Source organism: Staurois parvus, unplaced genomic scaffold, assembly GCF_062004578.1.
Source record: "Staurois parvus isolate SC_StPar_1 unplaced genomic scaffold, SC_StPar_1.0 ptg000282l, whole genome shotgun sequence".
NCBI classification, from domain to species: domain Eukaryota; kingdom Metazoa; phylum Chordata; class Amphibia; order Anura; family Ranidae; genus Staurois; species Staurois parvus.
Window position 1 is genome coordinate 8,740,219 of NW_028318078.1, and position 20,548 is coordinate 8,760,766.

General features: G+C 39.7%; 1 protein-coding gene across 5 annotated transcripts in view; it reads left to right on the plus strand.

Annotated features, from left to right (window-relative positions):
• Nucleotides 1–20,548, plus strand: part of GLT8D1 (glycosyltransferase 8 domain containing 1) — a 43,743-nt gene that overhangs the window by 4,903 nt on the left and 18,292 nt on the right. For 4 of the 5 annotated variants that reach the window (XM_089681911.1, XM_089681909.1, XM_089681910.1 and 1 more), the window contains 6 exons: nucleotides 1,683–1,731; nucleotides 12,173–12,271; nucleotides 14,497–14,713; nucleotides 15,477–15,582; nucleotides 15,678–15,762; nucleotides 16,843–16,955. In XM_089681911.1, the coding sequence (XP_089538037.1) occupies nucleotides 1,716–1,731; nucleotides 12,173–12,271; nucleotides 14,497–14,713; nucleotides 15,477–15,582; nucleotides 15,678–15,762; nucleotides 16,843–16,955 (636 nt within the window). In that variant the 5' untranslated portion in view covers nucleotides 1,683–1,715. Of the gene's footprint in view, nucleotides 1–1,682; nucleotides 1,732–7,840; nucleotides 8,639–12,172; nucleotides 12,272–14,496; nucleotides 14,714–15,476; nucleotides 15,583–15,677; nucleotides 15,763–16,842; nucleotides 16,956–20,548 lie in introns of those variants that run through there. The other variant, XM_089681913.1, reaches the window with a different exon arrangement.

A 20,548-nucleotide genomic window follows, 5' to 3' on the forward strand; every position in this document is an offset into this window, starting at 1 on the left:
TCAAAAGTTCATCTCAATACTTTGTTATATATCCTTTGTTGGCAATGACAGAGGTCAAACGTTTCCTGTAAGTCTTCACAAGGTTGGCACACACTGTTGCTGGTATGTTGGCCCATTCCTCCATGTAGATCTCCTCTAGAGCAGTGATGTTTTGGGGCTGTTGCTGGGCAACACGAACTTTCAACTCCCTCCAAAGGTTTTCTATGGGGCTGAGATCTGGAGACTGGCTAGGCCACTCCAGGACCTTGAAATGCTTCTTACGAAGCCACTCCTTCATTGCCCGGGTGGTATGTTTGGGATCATTGTCATGTTGGAAGACCCAGCCACATTTCATCTTCAATGCCTTGCTGATGGAAGGAGGTTTGTACTCACAATCTCACGATACATGGCCCCATTCATTCTGTCCTGTAGATGGATCAGTCGTCCTGGTCCCTTTGCGGAGAAACAGCCCCAAAGCATGATGTTGCCACCCCCATGCTTCACAGTAGGTATGGTGTTCTTTGGATGCAACTCGGCATTCTCTCTCCTCCAAACACGACGAGTTGTGTTTCTACCAAACAGTTCTATTTTGGTTTCATCTGACCATATGACATTCTCCAAATCCTCTTCTGGATCATCCAAATGCTCTCTAGCAAACTTCAGACGGGCCCGGACATGTACTGGCTTAAGCAGGGGGACACGTCTGGCACTGCAGGATCTGAGTCCCTGGCGGCGTAGTGTGTTACTGATGGTAGCCTTTGTTATGTTTGTCCCAGCTCTCTGCAGGTCATTCACTAGGTTCCCCCCGTGTGGTACTGGGATTTTTGCTCACCGTTCTTGTGATCATTTTGATCCCACGGGGTGAGATCTTGCATGGAGCCCCAGATCGAGGGAGATTATCAGTGGTCTTGTATGTCTTCCATTTTCTAATTATTGCTTTGTTCACACCAAGCTGCTGCCTATTGCAGATTCAGTCTTCCCAGCCTGGTGCAGGTCTACAATTTTTGTTTCTGGTGTCCTTTGACAGCTCTTTGGTCTTCACCATAGTGAAGTTTGGAGTGTGACTGTTTGAGGTTGTGGACAGGTGTCTTTTATATGGATAACAAGTTCAAACAGGTGCCATTAATACAGGTAATGAGTGCAGGACAGAGGAGCCTCTTAAAGAAGAAGGTACAGGTCTGTGAGAGCCAGAAATCTTGCTTGTTTGTAGGTGACCAAATACTTATTTTCCACCATAATTTGCAAATAAATTCTTTCCAAATCAGCCAATGTGATTGTCTGGATTTTTTTTCTCATTTTGTCTCTCATAGTTGAGGTCTACCTATGATGCCAATTACAGGCCTCTCTCATCTTTTTATGTGGGAGAATTTGCATAATTGGTGGCTGACTAAATACTTTTTTGCCCCACTGTATACTGTATGTATATATTGTCCACATACATATATTGTATATGGTTACTAATGCAGTCACCCTTTGCAGCTATTCAAAAGGTATATTCATTTGAACTGACTTTTTGTTAAAATGTTGAATGCTGAGGTTTGATTAACTGCTATAGGTAACTATACTGAACTCAACTGTTCCTGCTCTCCATGCACCGTATTTAAATAAAACTACTTGTTCTGTACACAGCACATACTCCTTGAATACAAATGTTATTTCAAATTGATATATTGATACAATTGATCTTATTTTCTTTGTTGCAGACTGAAATACTGCGGAAAAGAATAATTTTGAAAATGAGCTGCCGTAAAGGTAGACATCCATTTTAAATTTGCTGCACTAAACTTCTGAGTTGTTTTCAAGTGTTTGTATTTCTTTAAAATGAGTTTGAGACTACAAAAAAAGCTTATTCTAAAGCAACAAACCCCTTTTCTCACCAACATCTACAGTAATAACAATGCAAGCATCAACTTAAAGGAGAATCATAACCAAACCTGTTTTGTTTATACTTCTCCTGTGGCCAAAGTCTGCTGTTGGCTGGCGTCACAGACCACTTCAGGCACTGGAAGATCCCAACTCTAACAGGTTCCCATCCAGATTTTAGTTAAATGATGGCCGGATGAGACACGCACCGTTCTGGGTGGACGTCATATGACGTCCCCCCCAGAACACACCTCAGGCCGTTTTGGGGGATTTTTGTACAGTCCTGGTGTTTGGGCCTCAAGAAATAAGATAGGTCATCATTACATCAGGATAGATTAATTTTCAGATATAAAGCGGGTAAAATAAGTATTGAACACGTCACTATTTTTCTCAGTTAAATATACGCTATATTGCCAAAAGTATTGGGATGCCTGCCTTTACACACATATGAACTTTAATGGCATCCCTGTCTTACAGTTGCAAGAAAAAATATGTGAACCCCTTGGGATTATGTGGAGTTTTGCATGAATTGGGCATAAAATATGCTCTGAACGTCATCTAAGTCACAACAATAGAAGAACACAGTCTGCTGAACATAATACTACACAAACATTAGATGTTACCATGGTTTAATTGCACATAACATGTAAACATTCACAGTGCAGGGAGGAAAAAGTATGTGAGGCCCGAGCTTAATGATTTCTCCCAGAGCTAATTGGAGCCAGGAGTGAGCCAACCTTGACTCCAATCAGTGTGATGATATTGGATGTGTTGCTGACAGCTGTCCTGCGCTTAAAAAACACACAACTGTTTTGGGTTTACTGGTTTCAAGAAGCATTGTCTGATGTGAACCATGCCTCGCAGAAAAGAGCTCTCAGAAGACCTACGATCAAGAATTGTTGACTTGCATGAAGCTGGAAAGGGTTACAAAAGTATCTCCAAAAGCCTTGATGTTCATATGTCCACGGTAAGACAGACTGTCTACAAATGGAGAAAGTTTAGCACTGTTGTTACTCTCCCTAGGCATGGTCATCCTGTAAAAATGACTGCAAGAGCACAGCGCAGAATGCTGCATGAGGTAAAGAAGAATCCCAGAGTGTCAGCTAAAGACAGAAATCTCTGGCACATGCTAACATTTGTGTTGACACATCTACAATAAGGAAAACATTAAACAAGAATGGATACATGGGAGGACACCACGGAGGAAGCCATTGCTGTCCAAAAAGAGAATATTGCAGCACGTTTGAAGTTTGCAAAAGAGCACCTGGATGTTCCACAGCACTACTGGCAAAATATACTGTGGACAGATGAAACCAAGATTGAGTTGTTTGGGAAGAACACACAACACTATGTGTGGAGAAAAAAAGGCACAGCACACCAACATCAAAACCTCATCCCCACTGTAAAACATGGCGGAGGGAGCATCATGGTTTGGGGCTGCTTTGCTGCCTCAGGGCCTGGACGGATTGTTGTCATTGATGGGAAAATGAATTCCAGAGTTTATCAAGACATTTTGCAGGAAAACGTACGAACATCTGTCCGCCAACTGAGGATGGGTGATGCAACAGGACAATGACCCAAAGCATACAAGTAATTCAACAAAACAATGGCTGCAACAGCACAGAATATGCCTTCTGGAGTGGCCCAGTCAGAGTCCTGACCTCAACCCAATTGAAATGCTGTGGCATGACCTTAAGAGAGCAATTCACACCAGACATCCCAAGAATATTGCTACACTGAAACAGTTTTGTGAAGAGTGGTCCAAAATTACTCCAGATCGTTGTGCAGGTCTGATCTGCAACTACAGGAAACGGTTTGGTTGAGGTTATTGCTGCCAAAGGAGGGTCAACCAGTTAAGTCCAAAGGTTCATCTACTTTTTCCTCCCTGCACTGTGAATGTTTACTTGTTATGTGCAATTAAACCATGGCAACATCTAATGTTTGTGTAGTATTATGTTCAGCAGACTGTGTTCTTCTATTGTTGTGACTTAGATGACGTTCAGAGCACATTTTACGGGTTAGGGGTTCACGTACTTTTTCTTGCAACTGTAGTTGGTAGGGTTCAATATTGAGTTTGCCCACCCTTTGCAGCTATAACAGCTTCAACTCTTCTGGGAAGGCTGTCCACAAGGTTTAGGAGTGTGTCTATGGGAATGTTTGACCATTCTTCCAGAAGCGCATTTGTGAGGTCAGGCACTGATATCGGACGAGAAAGTTTGTCTCATCCCGAAGGTGTTCTGTCGGGTGCAGGCCAGTTAAGTTCCTGCACCCCAAACTCGCTCATCCATGTCTTTATGAACCTTGCTTTGTGCACTAGTGCGCAAACCGATACTGTGAGGATGCTGGATTAGCCCGTAAACTGTCCTACTACCCCTGCACCCAGATGTGACAGATTGTAACCAATGCCTGTATACATCTAAGTTCTGGTGAGTGCACACCCATCAGAAGTGGTGGAAGTGGTGGATTACTTTTAAACACACACTACTGCACCTTGGTCACAAGATTATATCGCACTTGAATTGAAGAAAGACGTCTGTTGAATTATCCTTTTATTTATTTATTGAAATCAGAATGATTAATATGAACATTTATTGATTTATTTCACCTATTGCACATATCGCACGAATAGCACTTTATATATTGTGCACTGATTACTTTATTATTTGAATATAATGTCATATCTATATTTATCACAGCGCTGCACTTTTAGATATTTTTAAACGTCAATCGGGACTGTTACCTATGCCCTTCAGTGCTAGCAGCTACCTGGAATAATTGTTCTATATTTACTTCTTTTATGTATGCACTCACTAGTATATTTCTTTGATATAATAATAACTGCTGCAGTAGGGATCAGGCACTTTTAATGTTCTTTTTGCCTGGAAGCTTGATAACGTCCATGGCATCCTAAAAGCGTCCCTTTTAGGTCAAAAGTTGTTTTTTGGTTTGATTACATTATTGAATAAAATTTATTATTATATTTTTTTTATAATTATTTATAATTTTATTATATTAAAATTTATGATTTCGTGGTTCAAACTTTATCATACCCTGGATGTTTACTTGACTCTTGGACAGATTTACAGTGTTTCACAGAAGTGTGTACACCCCTCTGGATATGATGCTGAGCATGTGTACTCAATTTCTTTGGTCGCCCATGGCGAGGCCTGTTCTGAGTGGAACCTATTGTTTTAAGCCACTGTATGGTCTTGGCCACCGTGCAGCAGCTCAGTTTCAGGGTCTTGGCATTCTTCTTACAGCCTAGGCCATCTTTATGTGGAGGAACAATTCTTTTTTTCAGATGCTCAGAGAGTTATTTGCATGAGGTACTATCTTGAACTTCCAGTGACCAGTATGAGAGAGTGAGAGCTAAAACACCAAATTTAACACACCTGCTCCCCATTCACACCTGAGACCTTGTAACACTAACAAATCACATGACATCAGGGAGGGAAAATGGCTAATTGGGCCCAATTTGGACATTTACACTTAGGGTTGTGCTCATTTTTGTTGCCAGCGGTTTAGACATTAATGGCTGTGTGTTGCGTTATTTTGAGGGGACAGCAAATTTACACTGTTATACAAGCTGTACACTCACTACTTTACATTGTAGCAAAGTTTCATTTTTTCAGTGTTGTTACATTAAAAGATATAATAAAATATTTACAAAAATGTGAGGGATGTACTCACTTCTGTGAGATATTGTAAGTGAGTTATTCCTAAGAATTACAGGCCTACAATATAAAACAAATGTCCATGCAAAACAATGTACTGCTTTGACATTCAAAAATATTGACATAATCAGACCGCCAGGGAGGTTAATATTACAGTTGTACTATTATGGTAACAAGGGGGGTTACATAGGTAGGCTCATTTCTAATCAGGATTTGAAAGGATGAAAACATGTAATGAAAATATTATTAGTGCCATGGGCACAATGAGTTCAGTGTGCAATACATATGCAAAGCATACAAAATCAAACAGTATTATACAGAATTTCCAAATTTCCTTTACAATGAGTAAAATCAAAGAGCTCTCTCAAGACTTTTGCAACCTTATTGTTGCGACCAGATTGCAAAAGATAGCAGGACAAACCTCCAAAAATTCTTCAAATATATTAATAGTAAAAAGGTCAGGTCCAAGCATGTAGGCCCTTTACAAAATAATCTAGAGTGGGTGACTGTGGACAAAGAGAAGGCAAATTTATTAAATACCTTCTTCAGCTCTGTGTATACAAAGGAGCATGGGGGAGCTCTTGTCCATAATGGGCATGGTATTGATACAGCCCCAGCTAATCCACATTGGCTCACAATTCATATGATCCAGAAATATTTAAACAGAATAAAGATGAATAAAGCACCTGGACCGGATGGTATACACCCACGGGTCCTTAAAGAAATGAGCTCTGTCACTTCAAAGCCATTGTTTCTCATTTTTAGGGATTCTTTAGTGACTGGCATAGCACCACGGGATTGGCGTATGTGGTGCCTATAATTAAAAAGGGATCAAAATCTTTACCAAGTAATTATAGACCTGTTAGTTTAACTTCTATAGTTGGGAAGATACTGGAGAGTTTAATAAAATACCATATAGATGAGTTCTTGCTTGAAAAAAATATTGTAAGCAACAGACAGCATGGATTCATGAAAGACAGAAGTTGTCAAACAAATCTGATTTCTTTTTTATGAGGAGGTGAGCAAAACCTTGGACATAGGGATGGCGTTGGACGTGGTATACTTGAATTTTGCAAAAGTGTTTTTGACACAGTTCCCCACACACGGCTAATGTGTAAGGTAAGGTCTACAGGCTTGGAAAAATCAGTATGTAAATGGATGGAAAACTAGCTAAAAGATCATATTCAGAAAGTAGTGGTTAATGATTCATACTCTGAATGGTCTGGGGTTGTCAGTGGTGTACCCCAAGGTTCAGTGTTGCTTTTTAATATATTTATAAACGATATATGGTCTGGGATTAAATTTATAGTTTCAGTACTTGCAGATGACACCAAGCTTTGCAGTGGAATAACGTCCTTACAGGATGTCTCCAACTTACAAGCCGACCTCAATGCACTGTGTAATTGGGCAACCATGTGGCAAATGAGGTTTAATGTTGATAAATGTAAAGTTATGCACTTGAGGGCTAAGAATATGCATGCATCATATGTACTGGGGGGGTACAACTGGGGGAATCAATGGTGGAGAAGGATCTGGGAGTTCTGGTAGATTACAAGCTTAATAATGGCATGCAATGCCAAGCTGCAGTTTCTAAAGCGAGCAAAATCCTCTCTTGTATTAAAAGAGGTATAGACTCCAGAGCAAGATATCATATTACCCCGGTACAAATCATTAGTAACACCTCATCTGGAATATGCAGTTTACTTTTGGGCACCAATTCACAAAAATAATATTTGGGAACTGGAGAAAGTGCAGAGAAGGGCAATCAAACTGATAAGAGGCTTGGAGGAGCTCAGCTATGAGGAAAGATTAGAGGAACTGAATTTATTCTCTCTTGAGAATTGGTGGTTTTGGGGGGATGTGATCAACATGTATAAATACATCCGTGGTTCATATAGTGAACTCGGTGTAGAGTTATTGACCCTGAGGTCATCAAAAAGGACAAGGGGGCACTCTTTACGTCTGGAGGAAAAGAGATTTAATCTCCAAATACGGAAAGGTTTCTTCACAGTAAGAGCTGTGAAAATGTGGAATAGACTCCCTCAAGAGTTGGTTCTGGCCAGCTCAGTAGATGGCTTCAAAAAGGTCTGGATTATTTCTTAGATACACATAATATAACTGGATACTAACATTTATAGGTAAAGTTGATCCAAGGAATATCCGATTGCCTCCTTGGGGATCAGGAAGGATTTTTTCCCCTGCAGGAGCAAATTTAATCATGCTTTGTTGGGGTTTTTTATTTTTGCCTTCCTCTGAATCAACTGTGGGCATAGGATTATGTTTTTTTTATGGTTGAACTAGATGGATTGTTGTCTTTTTTTCAGCCAGAATAACTATGTAACTGTGTTGCAAAACATACTGATGACATTGGTCACAGAAGGATGTTCCAGTGAGCACTGTTGGGGCCATAATCTGGAAGTGTAAAGAACAACATTTCACCATAAACCAACCAGGACCAGGTGCTCCTCACAAGATTTCTGACAGAAGAGTGAAAAAAATTATCAGAAGAGTTGTAGAAGAGCCAAAGACCACTTGTGGAGAGCTTCAGAAGGACCTGGAATTAGCAGGCACAATTGTTTCAAAGTAAAGAAGATGTAATGCACTCAACCACCATGGGCTGTATGCACGCTCACCACACAGGACTCCATTACTGAAGAAAAAGCATGTTGAAGCTCATCTAAAGTTTTCTGCATAACATTTAGACAAGCCTGTGAAATACGGGAAGAATATAGTCTGGTCAGATGAGAACAAAATTGAACTCTTTGGATGCCATAATACACACCATATTTTGTAGGTAAAATGGCACTGCACATCACCCCAATAACACCATACCAACAGTGAAGTTTCGAGGTGGTAACATTATGGTGTGGGGCTGTTTTAAAGCATAGAGTACTGGCAAATCATATCATTGAAGGAAGGATAAATAGAAAAATGTATTAAGACATTCTTGATAAAAATCTGCTGCCATCTACCATGACAATGAAGATGAAACAAGGGTGAACATTTCAGCAAGACAAAGATCCCAAACACAAAGCCAAGGAAACTCAACTGGTTTCAAAGAAATAAAATAAAGCTGCTAGAATGGCCCAATCACTTGACTTGAATCCAATAAAAAATCTAAGGTAAGAACTAAAGATCAGAGTTCATAGAAGAGACCCGTAGAACCTTCAAGATTTGAAGAATGGGACAAAATCACACCTGAGCAATGCATGCGACTAGTTTCTCTACACAGGAGTCGTCTTAAAGTTACCAACAAATGACTTTGTATGAAGTAATAAATACATTTCAGTTAGCGCTTTCAATACTTTTTCCCTGTGTCACTCCATTTTATTACACATAAGTTAATTTCTGAACTTTATTTGTTTTGTTTTTTTTGCATGTATGGATTGCATGGGTTGTTACCGAGATGTGGTAAAAATTTAACATCATAGCACCTTTTAGAAATATATTTACTGAGAAAAATGGCGATGTGTTTAATACTTATTTTACCCTCTGTATATATTATAGTTTGTAAATGCTATAACTTTCCTACAGACTAAAGAATGTACACTGATTTGGGTAATGTTCACCAAAGAAATATAGCAGAATACATTGTGATCTAAATTTATGAAGAGAGATTATTTATTTACAAAATTTTATAACAGAAACAAAGAAACTTTTCCTACAATGTTCTTTTTTTTTTTTTTTTTTTTTTTTTCATTTATTTAGCAAAAATAAAAAACCCAGTGGTGATTAAATACCACCAAAGAAAGGTCTATTTTGTGTGATAAAAATGTAATATGGGTACAGTGTTGCGTGACCGTGCAATTGTCATTTAAGGTGTAATAGCGCTGAAAATTGGCCTGGGCAGGGAGGGGGTGAAAGTGCTTGGTATTGAAGTGGTTAAAGTTGGGATCCACCCAGATGCCTGGACCAGCAGCTAGCTCAGCATCTGTTTCACTGGAAACAGCAACAAAAGCACAGATTGGTAGAGTGAAGAACATACAGTCAGGTCCATAAATATTGGGACATCGACACAATTCTAACATTTTTGGCTCTATACACCACCACAATGGATTTAAATGAAACAAACAAGATGTGCTTTAACTGCAGACTGTCAGATTAAATTTGAGGGTATTTACATCCAAATCAGGTGAACGGTGTAGGAATTACAACAGTTTGCATATGTGTCTCCCACTTGTTAAGGGACCAAAACTAATGGGACAATTGGCTTCTCAGCTGTTCCATGGCCAGGTGTGTATTATTCCCTCATTATCCCAATTACATTGAGCAGATAAAAGGTCCAGTGTTCATTTCAAATGTGCTATTTGCATTTGGAATCTTGTTGCTGTCAACTCTCAAGATGAGATCCAAAGAGCTGTCACTATCAGTGAAGCAAGCCATCATTAGGCTGAAAAAACAAAACAAACCCATCAGAGAGATAGCAAAAACATTAGGCGTGGCCAAAACAACTGTTTGGAACATTCTTAAAAAGAAGGAACGCACCAGTGAACTCAGCAACACCAAAAGACCTAGAAGACCATGGAAAACAACTGTTGTGGATGTCCGAAGAATTCTTTACCTGGTGAAGAAAACACCCTTTACAACAGTTTGCCAGATCAAGAACACTCTCCAGGAGGTAGGTATGTGTGTCAAAGTCAACAATCAAGAGAAGACTTCACCAAAGTGAATACAGAGGGTTCACCACAAGATGTAAACCGTTGGTGAGCCTCAAACAGGAAGGCCAGATTAGAGTTTGCCAAACGACATCTAAAAAAGCCTTCACAGTTCTGGAACAACATCCTATGGACAGATGAGACCAAGATCAACTTGTACCAGAGTGATGGGAAGAGAAGAGTGTGGAGAAGGAAAGGAACTGCTCATGATCCTAAGCATACCACCTCATCAGTGAAGCATGGTGGTGGTAGTGTTATGGTGTGGGCATGTATGGCTGCTAGTGGAACTGGTTCTCTTGTATTTATTGATGATGTGACTGCTGACAAAAGCAGCAGGATGAATTCTGAAGTGTTTCGGGCAATATTATCTGCTCATATTCAGCCAAATGCTTCAGGACTCATTGGACGCCACTTCACAGTGCAGATGGACAATGACCCAAAGCATACTGCAAAAGCAACCAAAGAGTTTTTTAAGGGAAAGAAGTGGAATGTTATGCAATGGCCAAGTCAATCACCTGACCTGAATCCGATTGAGCATGCATTTCACTTGCTGAAGACAAAACTGAAGGGAAAATGCCCCAAGAACAAGCAGGAACTGAAGACAGTTGCAGTAGAGGCCTGGCACAGCATCACCAGGGATGAAACCCAGCGTCTGGTGATGTCTATGCGTTCCAGACTTCAGGCTGTAATTGACTGCAAAGGATTTGCAACCAAGTATTAAAAATTGAAATTTTATTCTGTCCCATTACTTTTGGTCCCTTAACAAGTGGGAGGCACATTTGCAAACTGTTGTAATTCCTACACTGTTCACTTGATTTGGATGTAAATACCCTCAAATTAAAGCTGACAGTCTGCAGTTAAAGCACATCTTGTTCGTTTCATTTCAATTCCATTGTGGTGGTGTATAGAGCCAAAAATGTTAGAATTGTGTCGATGTCCCAATATTTATGGACCTGACTGTATCTCATGTCTTTATTAATGTATGTTTCTCTATTTACATCCACTAGGATGTCAATAGGATATACAAAACCTGACCATGGTTGTAACCATTCTCCACTATATCCAAAACTAAAAAAAAGAAAAAAAATAGCCAAAGCTTTAACGGACGTTTTACATAAAAAATAAAGCTGGCCATACAAGGACCGATATTTGCCCTTTCAGCAGAGACTGGCTGAATTTTGATCAGTGTGTGGCCTTTCCAGCTTGACTGCTGCAAGCTGTCTAGGTGTATTTTGACAGTGGTAGGAGCCTGTTTACTGTCCTTAAGACTTTATGGGGGCTGGACTGTGGCCAGTGGGAGTAGAAAATGTCCTGGTGTCAGTGGAAGTAAACAATGCCAAATCTTTAGTGGGAGGAATAGTGCCCCATCGTTTGTGTCAGTGGAAGGAATAATGCCTCATCGTTGGTGTCAGTGGGAGGAATTGTGCCCTATGACTGGTGTCTGTGGGTTTAAGGGTGCCCATCATTGGTATCAGTGGGAGGAATAGTCCTTCATTGTTGGTGTCAGTGGGAACAATTATGCCCCCATAGTTGGTGACAGTAGGAGGAATAGTGCCACAAGGGCTAGATAAGGGCAAGCAAAAGGCTGCATCCGGCCCCCGTGCCGCAGTTTGGAGACCACTGTTCTACACTACTATCTGAGTATGGCTAACATAAGAAATTTTTATTTGGTAAGACCAATGGTGTTCTATGGCAGCTTTTCATTTATTTCTCTAGAACTAAAAAAAAAAAAGACCGCATCAAAGGCCTTGACCAGTTGAAGCCTGAATAAAGACAAAGTGACCACTAGAAGTCTGGACTGCAGGGTTTGTCAATATAGCCATTGGAAATAAAAAATTTTATTTACTGCCTGAACATGCATTTTGTGATACAACTCAATAGTAGAGCTTCCTGAATCAGTGGCACAATCTATGACACATTTCAAATGCTTTTTTCTTTCTGATCTGAAGTTCATACAGATGAGCTTTTGACAAATGTTTATCTCTGTTTTTTTTTTTACAGTGAACATAGTAATCATTGTGTTGGCTGCAGTGGTCTTCCTGCTGATCTTGCACCATAATCTGCTGGGTCTGAGCGACATACTGAAGCGGCAAAATTCAGGTGATTAGTAAATAAATTCAATTCAGCAGTTTGTATGCTTCCCATATAAGCCCCTGTTCACACCAGTGCAACTTGTCATGAAATTTGACAGTTCAAAACGCATGATAAGTCACACCCAAGGATTGGCAATGGAACCATTCCAATCTCTGCGACTCCGACTTTGTCAGAGTTGCACCGATTTGAAAAGTAGTTCTTGCACTACTTTTGCCGATTTCGGGTGCGACTTGCATAGACGTCTGTGCATGTTTTCGCACAGGTGTGTTACAAGTTGCACTGACATCTGACTTTGAAATAATTGATTTCAAAGTCGTATTCAGTGTGAACTGGGGCTAAGAGCTAGACAAAATACCATAAATACCAACAGTAAATCCATCACCTTTTAATGTGTATGTGTTGGCAAAATCTAGAAAAAAAACCTATTAAACATATTATCTGATGATCGTTCAAGAAATGTAGTCAGTTCCTATCTTCCTTTATTGGGCTTATAACTCTACCTCTTCTGCACTGTGTTGTCAGCTTTTGTGAATAGGGAGTCCATGAAATACATTTGACTGTTGTCCCTAAAACCTCTGTGGAATGTGTGTAGCAGTATTTAGGGGAACATTACCATCTTGGAGTACAGGTGCATCACAAGGGAATAGTGTTTGTGTCATAAGGTATCTTATTTGTCTTTTGCCGTTAGCAATCACAGAACTGCAGGCATTCTAAATCCTGATATTTAGATGAGTTAACACATATTAACTTTTTAAGGGCTTGTTTACGCTTGCAGTGCTTACTGAAGACTAATCCATGGTGGATCGCTGTTCAGAGGGAGTTTGGTTGTTTTAACCGCTAAAAACCTTCACCATCTCACTGCAACTGTACATTGCACGCAGTTGCAGGAAGGGCCCACTCAGTACACTGGGATGTGTCCGGCAGGCTGTAGTGCCAACTGAACATGAAAGGGGTCATTTTTGCCAAGCCATGTGTACACCCCCATTCACTGCTTTTGCAGCTTAAGAGTGGATGGTTGAGTAAAAAGGTAGCTTAACTGTGCGTTTTTACTGCCCTCTAACCACAAGTGTAAAAGAGGTCTAATAATGCCAGAGAGTGCAACAGGGCATCTATACTTTGGAGAAAGAGGAGACCATGCAGATTAAATGGTGGTGGCAAGCATTTGTATATTATAGCATATTCCCTCTTTCAACAGTCCTTCAGTATGACAAATCTGATATAATCAAATACAAAATTACAAATCAGAAACCATCTGGTCAAACACTTTACTGTGCTCTTGAATGAGGAATTTTATTTTCATCTGATCACTCAAACAAACACTTTTATGTTAAAAAAACAGTCCATAATACAGATCAATATTTTTGATCAATATTTTCATTCAAACACAAATATGGAACAATAAAGTGTAGCACTTTTATCAATGAAATTAGTGAAACAATTAGTCACAAATAAGCCTGCATCTCCTCCAGCAAAGTCTCTGTGACAGGTTAACAGACCTGTGCATCTGTAATCTTGGGCAGCCAAGTGCAATAGCGTGCAAAGTTCTAAGACAGATTTATTACTGAAAATAAGACAGATTTCCACTCTGAACAGATGATTAGAAAGTGGTCAGGGTCAGGTGTCAGTCAGGCCACTAGTCCTACTTCAGAGCAGGAAATTATGACTCGGGCTGTAACCTTGTAATAAATTTGTCTCGGAATGCATTGCTTTGTCTTGTGATAGGATTGATAAATGTGCCCTAGTGTGTTATGCTTATTTGCTCTGGGTGTCATTCAACCTGGAAATGATGCTGGAGCATCGAGGAGGACTCGGAGGGCACTGGAACATAGGGTGAATACTGCTTTGCCTTTTTTTTTTTTTTTCTTTTTTTATTGCTGAATGAGAGGGGACAATAATAAACTGTAATTGAGCTTAATTAATGCTGTAAAAACCCATAAAAATTAAGGTGACAGGTCGAAGGCTCATTATACATTTAGACGTCAACAAACAGTCTTAAACCGTGAACTCTCTAAATAAAGACTGTTTTTTTCCTGTCAATAGACTCTTCCACTGATGACTACAGGTGGGGTCTGCTTTGGCATGTTGTGCATGTACATCCAACATACAGTATAAGCTTGCAAAGTCTGTGGCTGATTTTGGAATTCTCATCGACATTTAATGTTAACAAATTCTTTGTTACTGCCTTTGGTCTAACATGATTTAATAATACTAAATTTATTCCTGTTTCATAGATTCTAGTCCTGTGGGATTTCAGCGTATTGATTTCTTACCAGAAGCTCCTGAAAGTCTATCTGAAGATAAGAGTGCCATGGATATTACTGTGGTCATCACTGCTGTAGAAAGTAGACTTGGAGGAGTCGTCACTACAATAAATAGTATATTCAGTAATACAAAGTCCAGTGTCACATTCTACATTGTTGCAATGAATGATACCAAGGAGCATTTAAGGTAGTATTCTTTTTCAAGTGACATGAAACCAGGCAATTAAATGTGTAATTGTGAATGTGTTATTGCAAATTCCATGAGTATGCTGAAAAGTAGAAAATTAGATTGTCGCAGTCCTTCAGTAAATCCTTCCCTGTGCCAGCCTCTAAAAATGGAACAACAAAAAGCACTATATGAATGGAGGAGGTGAACCTTTCATTCTTCCACATGTCTTCCATTCATAGAGTGCTTATCATTGCAGGAACTGATTTTACAGCTTCTATGAATGGAGCAGAAAGGGGAGGGGGGGGTGAAAAGAGCAGGCATAGTTGGCACTTCTGATGAGTGCCTGTGACAGTTGGAGCACCTTATATTAACCCCCACAGCACTGGAAGATCACTGCTGCAGGGGGATAGCGGGGGCAAAGGAATTAAAATTTCAAAGGAACAGAGTATCCACCAGAACATAGGACACTCGCTATTCATGCAGGTACCATTTCCAGTACCGATTTAAAATAAATCACTAAACTTTAGTTTGACGTCCTCCTTATACAAATCAGCTCCCACAACAAATCAGACAACCAGAATAATTATTTGTTGGTGTATCAGTCATGGTTTGTGTGCTAAGGTCATGGCAGGTTATATGCAAGTTCAGTAATCTCACAATTTGTATAAATGAAAGACACCAGGGGGTCATTTTGCCTGCATAAACCTAAAACTGAAAAGCCAGCTTTTGCTGAACTGATCCTTTTCCAATCACTAAAGCTTGTTTTTATTTTTTCTCACAGGACATGGCTTGGTGAAACTAAACTAAAAAATGTTAAATATAACATTTTGGAATTCAATCCCCAGGTGCTTGATGGGAAAGTTCGAGCTGAGGCTAGTGCGAAACCTGTAAGTAAATGATGTCATTACTTCAAAACTAATAGGTTTAAAATGCTTTGTAAAGTTGGTTTTACATTTTAGTTATCTTGCTTATCTTTCTTCAGCTAACATTTGCTAGATACTACCTCCCTGATTTGGTCCCTGGAGTAGAGAAGATCATATATCTAGATGATGATATCATTGTGCAAGGTATTCTAACTTTTTTACTACATTTTTTTGGTACATAGGTTTATACATTTTGGCACTTGCAGTTACCATAGTGCTAATGGCCTCTCCTGCCTATGTTGCTTCCACCTGCTGCTATGTTCTATACTACTACCTGTTGTAATGTTTAGAGTGAGGTGTTAAATGGCATGGTCGCACTTTTCAATAGTGCAGGCATCATCTGGCACAAGGATTTTTGCAATGGCAGCAGAACATGATGGAAGTCACAAAGACTCCTAAAGCTGGCCATACACCTAGATGCTTTTTTAGATTTACCAGAACTATCTTCCTAAAAGATCCATTACATTTTGTTTCCAATCCGGAAGAACCTTGCAGTACATTATTTTTTGGTAGATCTAAAGAAGATTGTACAACTTAATTATTCATTCTGCTGACCATACACATTATAATGATACTGCAAAGCAGACCATACACCTTACAATCTAATTGCATAATTCTCTTTGGATCTACTAACTAGTATGTAGTGCAGAGGCTTGGCTGATTGGATACAAATTGAATAGATTGTTTAGATAAATCACGAAATGGCATAGTTTTTGGTAAATTCAAAGGAAATTGTACAGTCAGATTGTAATATGAATAAATGCTGTAGATTTTCCCCACAAATATTTAATATGAAATCCTACCTAAACAGTCAGTTTGAAGTGGTCAGGTAGGCGCCCGCACTACATAGCTGTTGGTAAATCTGAAGGAGACTATACGATCGGAATTTTAGCATACAGAATGCGGCCAGCATTATTCTTGTATGAAACAGTTATCTAATATGGTATTCTTCCTAGGCAGAGGGAAAAATGAGAGGGTATGCAGGGTGGCATGGAGGAGCCTGCCCATGGCCCAAGGAACAAAAATGTCCATGTTGTTTTGATGCAACCATTGGTTTGAGTCTCCACATGTGACGTATTGTCATGATGGAGGTGGAAAGTGTCTCTGTATGAATGGGTTTGTTTATCTCATATTTCCCCTGTGTCAGTTGTGCTTTTATTTAGTTTTGGTAAATCTGTTATCACTAGGTATAATTAACTAATTATAAACATTTTATACTCACAGGTGATATTCTGGAACTTTACAAGACTCCAATAAAATTTGGACATGCAGCTGCGTTTTCAGAGGATTGTGATTCAGTTACATCAAAATATCTTGTCAGAGGCGCTGGTAATCAGGTAATTCTATTTCCTGGTGTGGGTTCCTGCTGCATGCAGCTTTTGAATTCGTGTTTTTTGTGCACTGCAATAGTTGAAAGTGATATAGTACAAATAATAATAATGTGCAACATTATTTTATCATTCTAAGAGCCCATTTAGCAAATATGTACGATAATGGTGCTCCTAATTATTCACAGAAAAAAACTTATTGCAGAATAAACAGTGTAAAAAGCCTTAATTGGTAATGATGATACTGAAAAAAGAGTCCAAGTAAAAGAAATCCATACGTGTGGAAAATTAGCTACAGTTCCAATAAACAGTATGCTGTTCCATGGAGAAGGACAAAGAGTTCGTTAACAGAATCTTGCAGGTCCTCACACAGGATCAGGGAAGATCCAACTGACACAAGAGATAGAAGAAAGCAAGGAACAGAGATGTGTCAATAAAACGTATCTTTATTAAAACAACAAAAAAGCTTTCCATTTAGATGTTAATTTTGAAGTGTGATGCATGTAACTAGTCTCCATGCACACTGGCTTAAAAAATGCTGGTGCTCTTGGCAGAAATAAATCACATTTAGGAGTGTTTTTAGCATTTTTTTTCTCTGCAAAAAAATGCTCTCAAAAATGCAAAACAGAAGGGTGTTTTCTGTCTCTAAATGCTGAACTTAAAAACAAAATTTCCTCTAGACCAGTGTTTCTCAACCTCTTTTCAGTCAAGGCACCGTTTAAAATTCTGCACAATTTTGAGGCACCCCATTCTAAAACGTAAAAACTAAACTAATAGCTCTACATATCACGGCAACATACAAAGGTGATTTATTCTTTCAAAGCAAATACACCTTTGCACACTGTTACTGACTTATTTCAATGTTTCTACTCTCCTTTAGTTTCTCTCCCTCATTCAGTTAATGTGACCCCAGTTCTGATGAAGAAGGGCAGGGACAAACAAGGATGCTGTGCAGGTGCCTGAAGTCCTCCTTATCAATTGATGACATCATTGGTTCTAGGTGGCTAGAAGGTTGTAATGGTGCACAATGAAAACCTGTGGCTTTGTGTAAATAATAGGCAAGCTTGGTCCACCCACTGGCTTGTATACAATATTTAGGCATTTTACCAAGGCACCCCTGGAGAAACCTGAAGGGCACCCTGGTTGAAAAAGGCTGCTCTAAACTACCTAATGTGCATATACACATAGGATAAACTAAGTTGCTTCTACAGGTAAAAAGCTAAACTCCTCTGGGAGCAGTGCTTTTTAAGCCAGTGTACATTGAGCCTCAAAAGCAGGAATCATCCAAGTCACACAATCCACAGTTTGACAATCCCTTAGGGGTGGATCAAAAGCCTGCACTGGGCTGCAAGCAAGAATCTGAAGTCACACAGCACATAGGGTGTGCACGGAGTAACTCGTATTTGTTGAGAAAAACGCATTCCCCTCTGGGTGATTATTGTACATTGCAAGAATTTTAACAAACTTTGTAGCAAATTCCTACCTGCTGTATGTTCAGCTTGGAATACTGATTCCTGAGTGGAATTGTCTGTGGAGATTCTAATCAGCTGATGCACTTGCAGCATTCTAATGAGGAAAGTTGCAGTGCCTGCATCCCTTTTAGAAGTACTCTTAAGAGTATGTCACCTAAAAAATTTTTTGTTGTTGCAGATGACTTGTATCTTAGTGCAGACTTCTGGGAAAATCAGCGAGACAATCACATAAGCAGGAAATGACATATCTGGGGGCATTCCATACGCCAATGGTGTACTGAATGCCTACAGGTTGCCATACTGCAGCACTGCTGATTAAAAAGAAAAGGTAATTTTAATATTTAAATTACAATGTGGCTCCGTGTGTGTGTTTTATTATTTATGTTTTTATTGAGATTTTTGAACAAGGAAAACTAACAGCACAGGCAGTTAGTTAAGACATATAGGAGGTGATTGTAACATTGTGAAACAATAAGAAATATCCAGAAAAGAGCAATAAAGAACAGTCTACCAGACGACATGAATCAGACGAGTCTAAGAACCTTATTGGAACTAAGGGCAGGGAAAAAGACAAAGAAAGAGATGAGTGGACTTTTCGATGAAAACGTTGGTTACAGATACAGTGGGGCAAAAAAGTATTTAGTCAGCCACCAATTGTGCAAGTTCTCCCACTTAAAAAGATGAGAGAGGCCTGTAATTGGCATCATAGGTAGACCTCAACTATGAGAGACAAAATGAGAAAAAAAATCCAGACAATCACATTGGCTGATTTGGAAAGAATTTATTTGCAAATTATGGTGGAAAATAAGTATTTGGTCACCTACAAACAAGCAAGATTTCTGGCTCTCACAGACCTGTATCTTCTTCTTTAAGAGGCTCCTCTGTCCTGCACTCATTACCTGTATCAATGGCACCTGTTTGAACTTGTTATCCATATAAAAGACACCTGTCCACAACCTCAAACAGTCACATTCCAAACTCCACTATGGTGAAGACCAAAGAGCTGTCGAAGGACACCAGAAACAAAATTGTAGACCTGAAAAACAAAAGATAAGTGAGCGCTTATGTGATACTGTATAATAAGCAGCGGCTGTACACCAGAAAAGGCACCGTATCAAACCTTCAATAGCATATATGTGAAAAGGGAGGTGCAGCGCTGTATAACTAAACAAATAATGAATGATCACACAATAGTAAACAGTGACTGTAAGTTAATAATGCCACTAGATGGTGGCTATAAGGTGAAGAGAGTGAAAACAGTCCAATGAAGGGGTGCTCTTAAGATCCGGGGTGATCTTCAGACGTCCAATGTACAGGACCATCAGGTGATAAAATATAAAGACTGCGCACTCACCAGATACGCAATCTTTATGCGCATTTGTATGAAAATATCACTAGACCTCCTGTGTCATCATCCTGGTCTGGTCAGATCTGGTCAGCATATCCCTCATGGCCTGGTACCTGGATGGATGCAGCTGTTCTGTAGATTTGGCCGGTTCCCACCAGAACTCAAATAAATAGAAAGGGCCACATAGTGTAATATCCTCAGGTATCTTTATTGGAGGCACAGGATAGCAGAAAATCCAACATACAAAAAAATACTGACCCAGGTATGAATCAAAGATGGCCGCCGGGGCCCCTCGTGGCGCCGGCGGTGAAGCGTCCAACCTGCTGTAGCTATTCCTGACGCGTTTCGAGCGAAGGCTCGTAGTCATAGGGGTGCAGCTTACAGTGGTGGACGCAAATGACAGTAGTTAAATACGGACATTGGCGCATGCGCAGTACGTCATGCGCCATTTTCCCTACGCTGGATGTCCGCGCTATGGGCGCCATTTTGTTGTAGCCCGACCCGATGGCGCATGCGCAAACGCCAATTGTCAGGTGCACTGGGACAACCAGCAAAACGAATGCTATGAACACCAAGGCTGGTTCGATGTAATGCTATGAGCACCAGGGATAAATCAATCCATAAATTATGGGTCACCTGTGCAGGGTAAAACCCAAGTGATATGGCTATGGGCAAAAACCAGAATGGATCTTTAATTAATAGATCCAGAATCCTATTATATAGCCCATGTTTATCATAGCCCAAATAGTGTGAATATATAAGACCTATATAGTGTGAATATA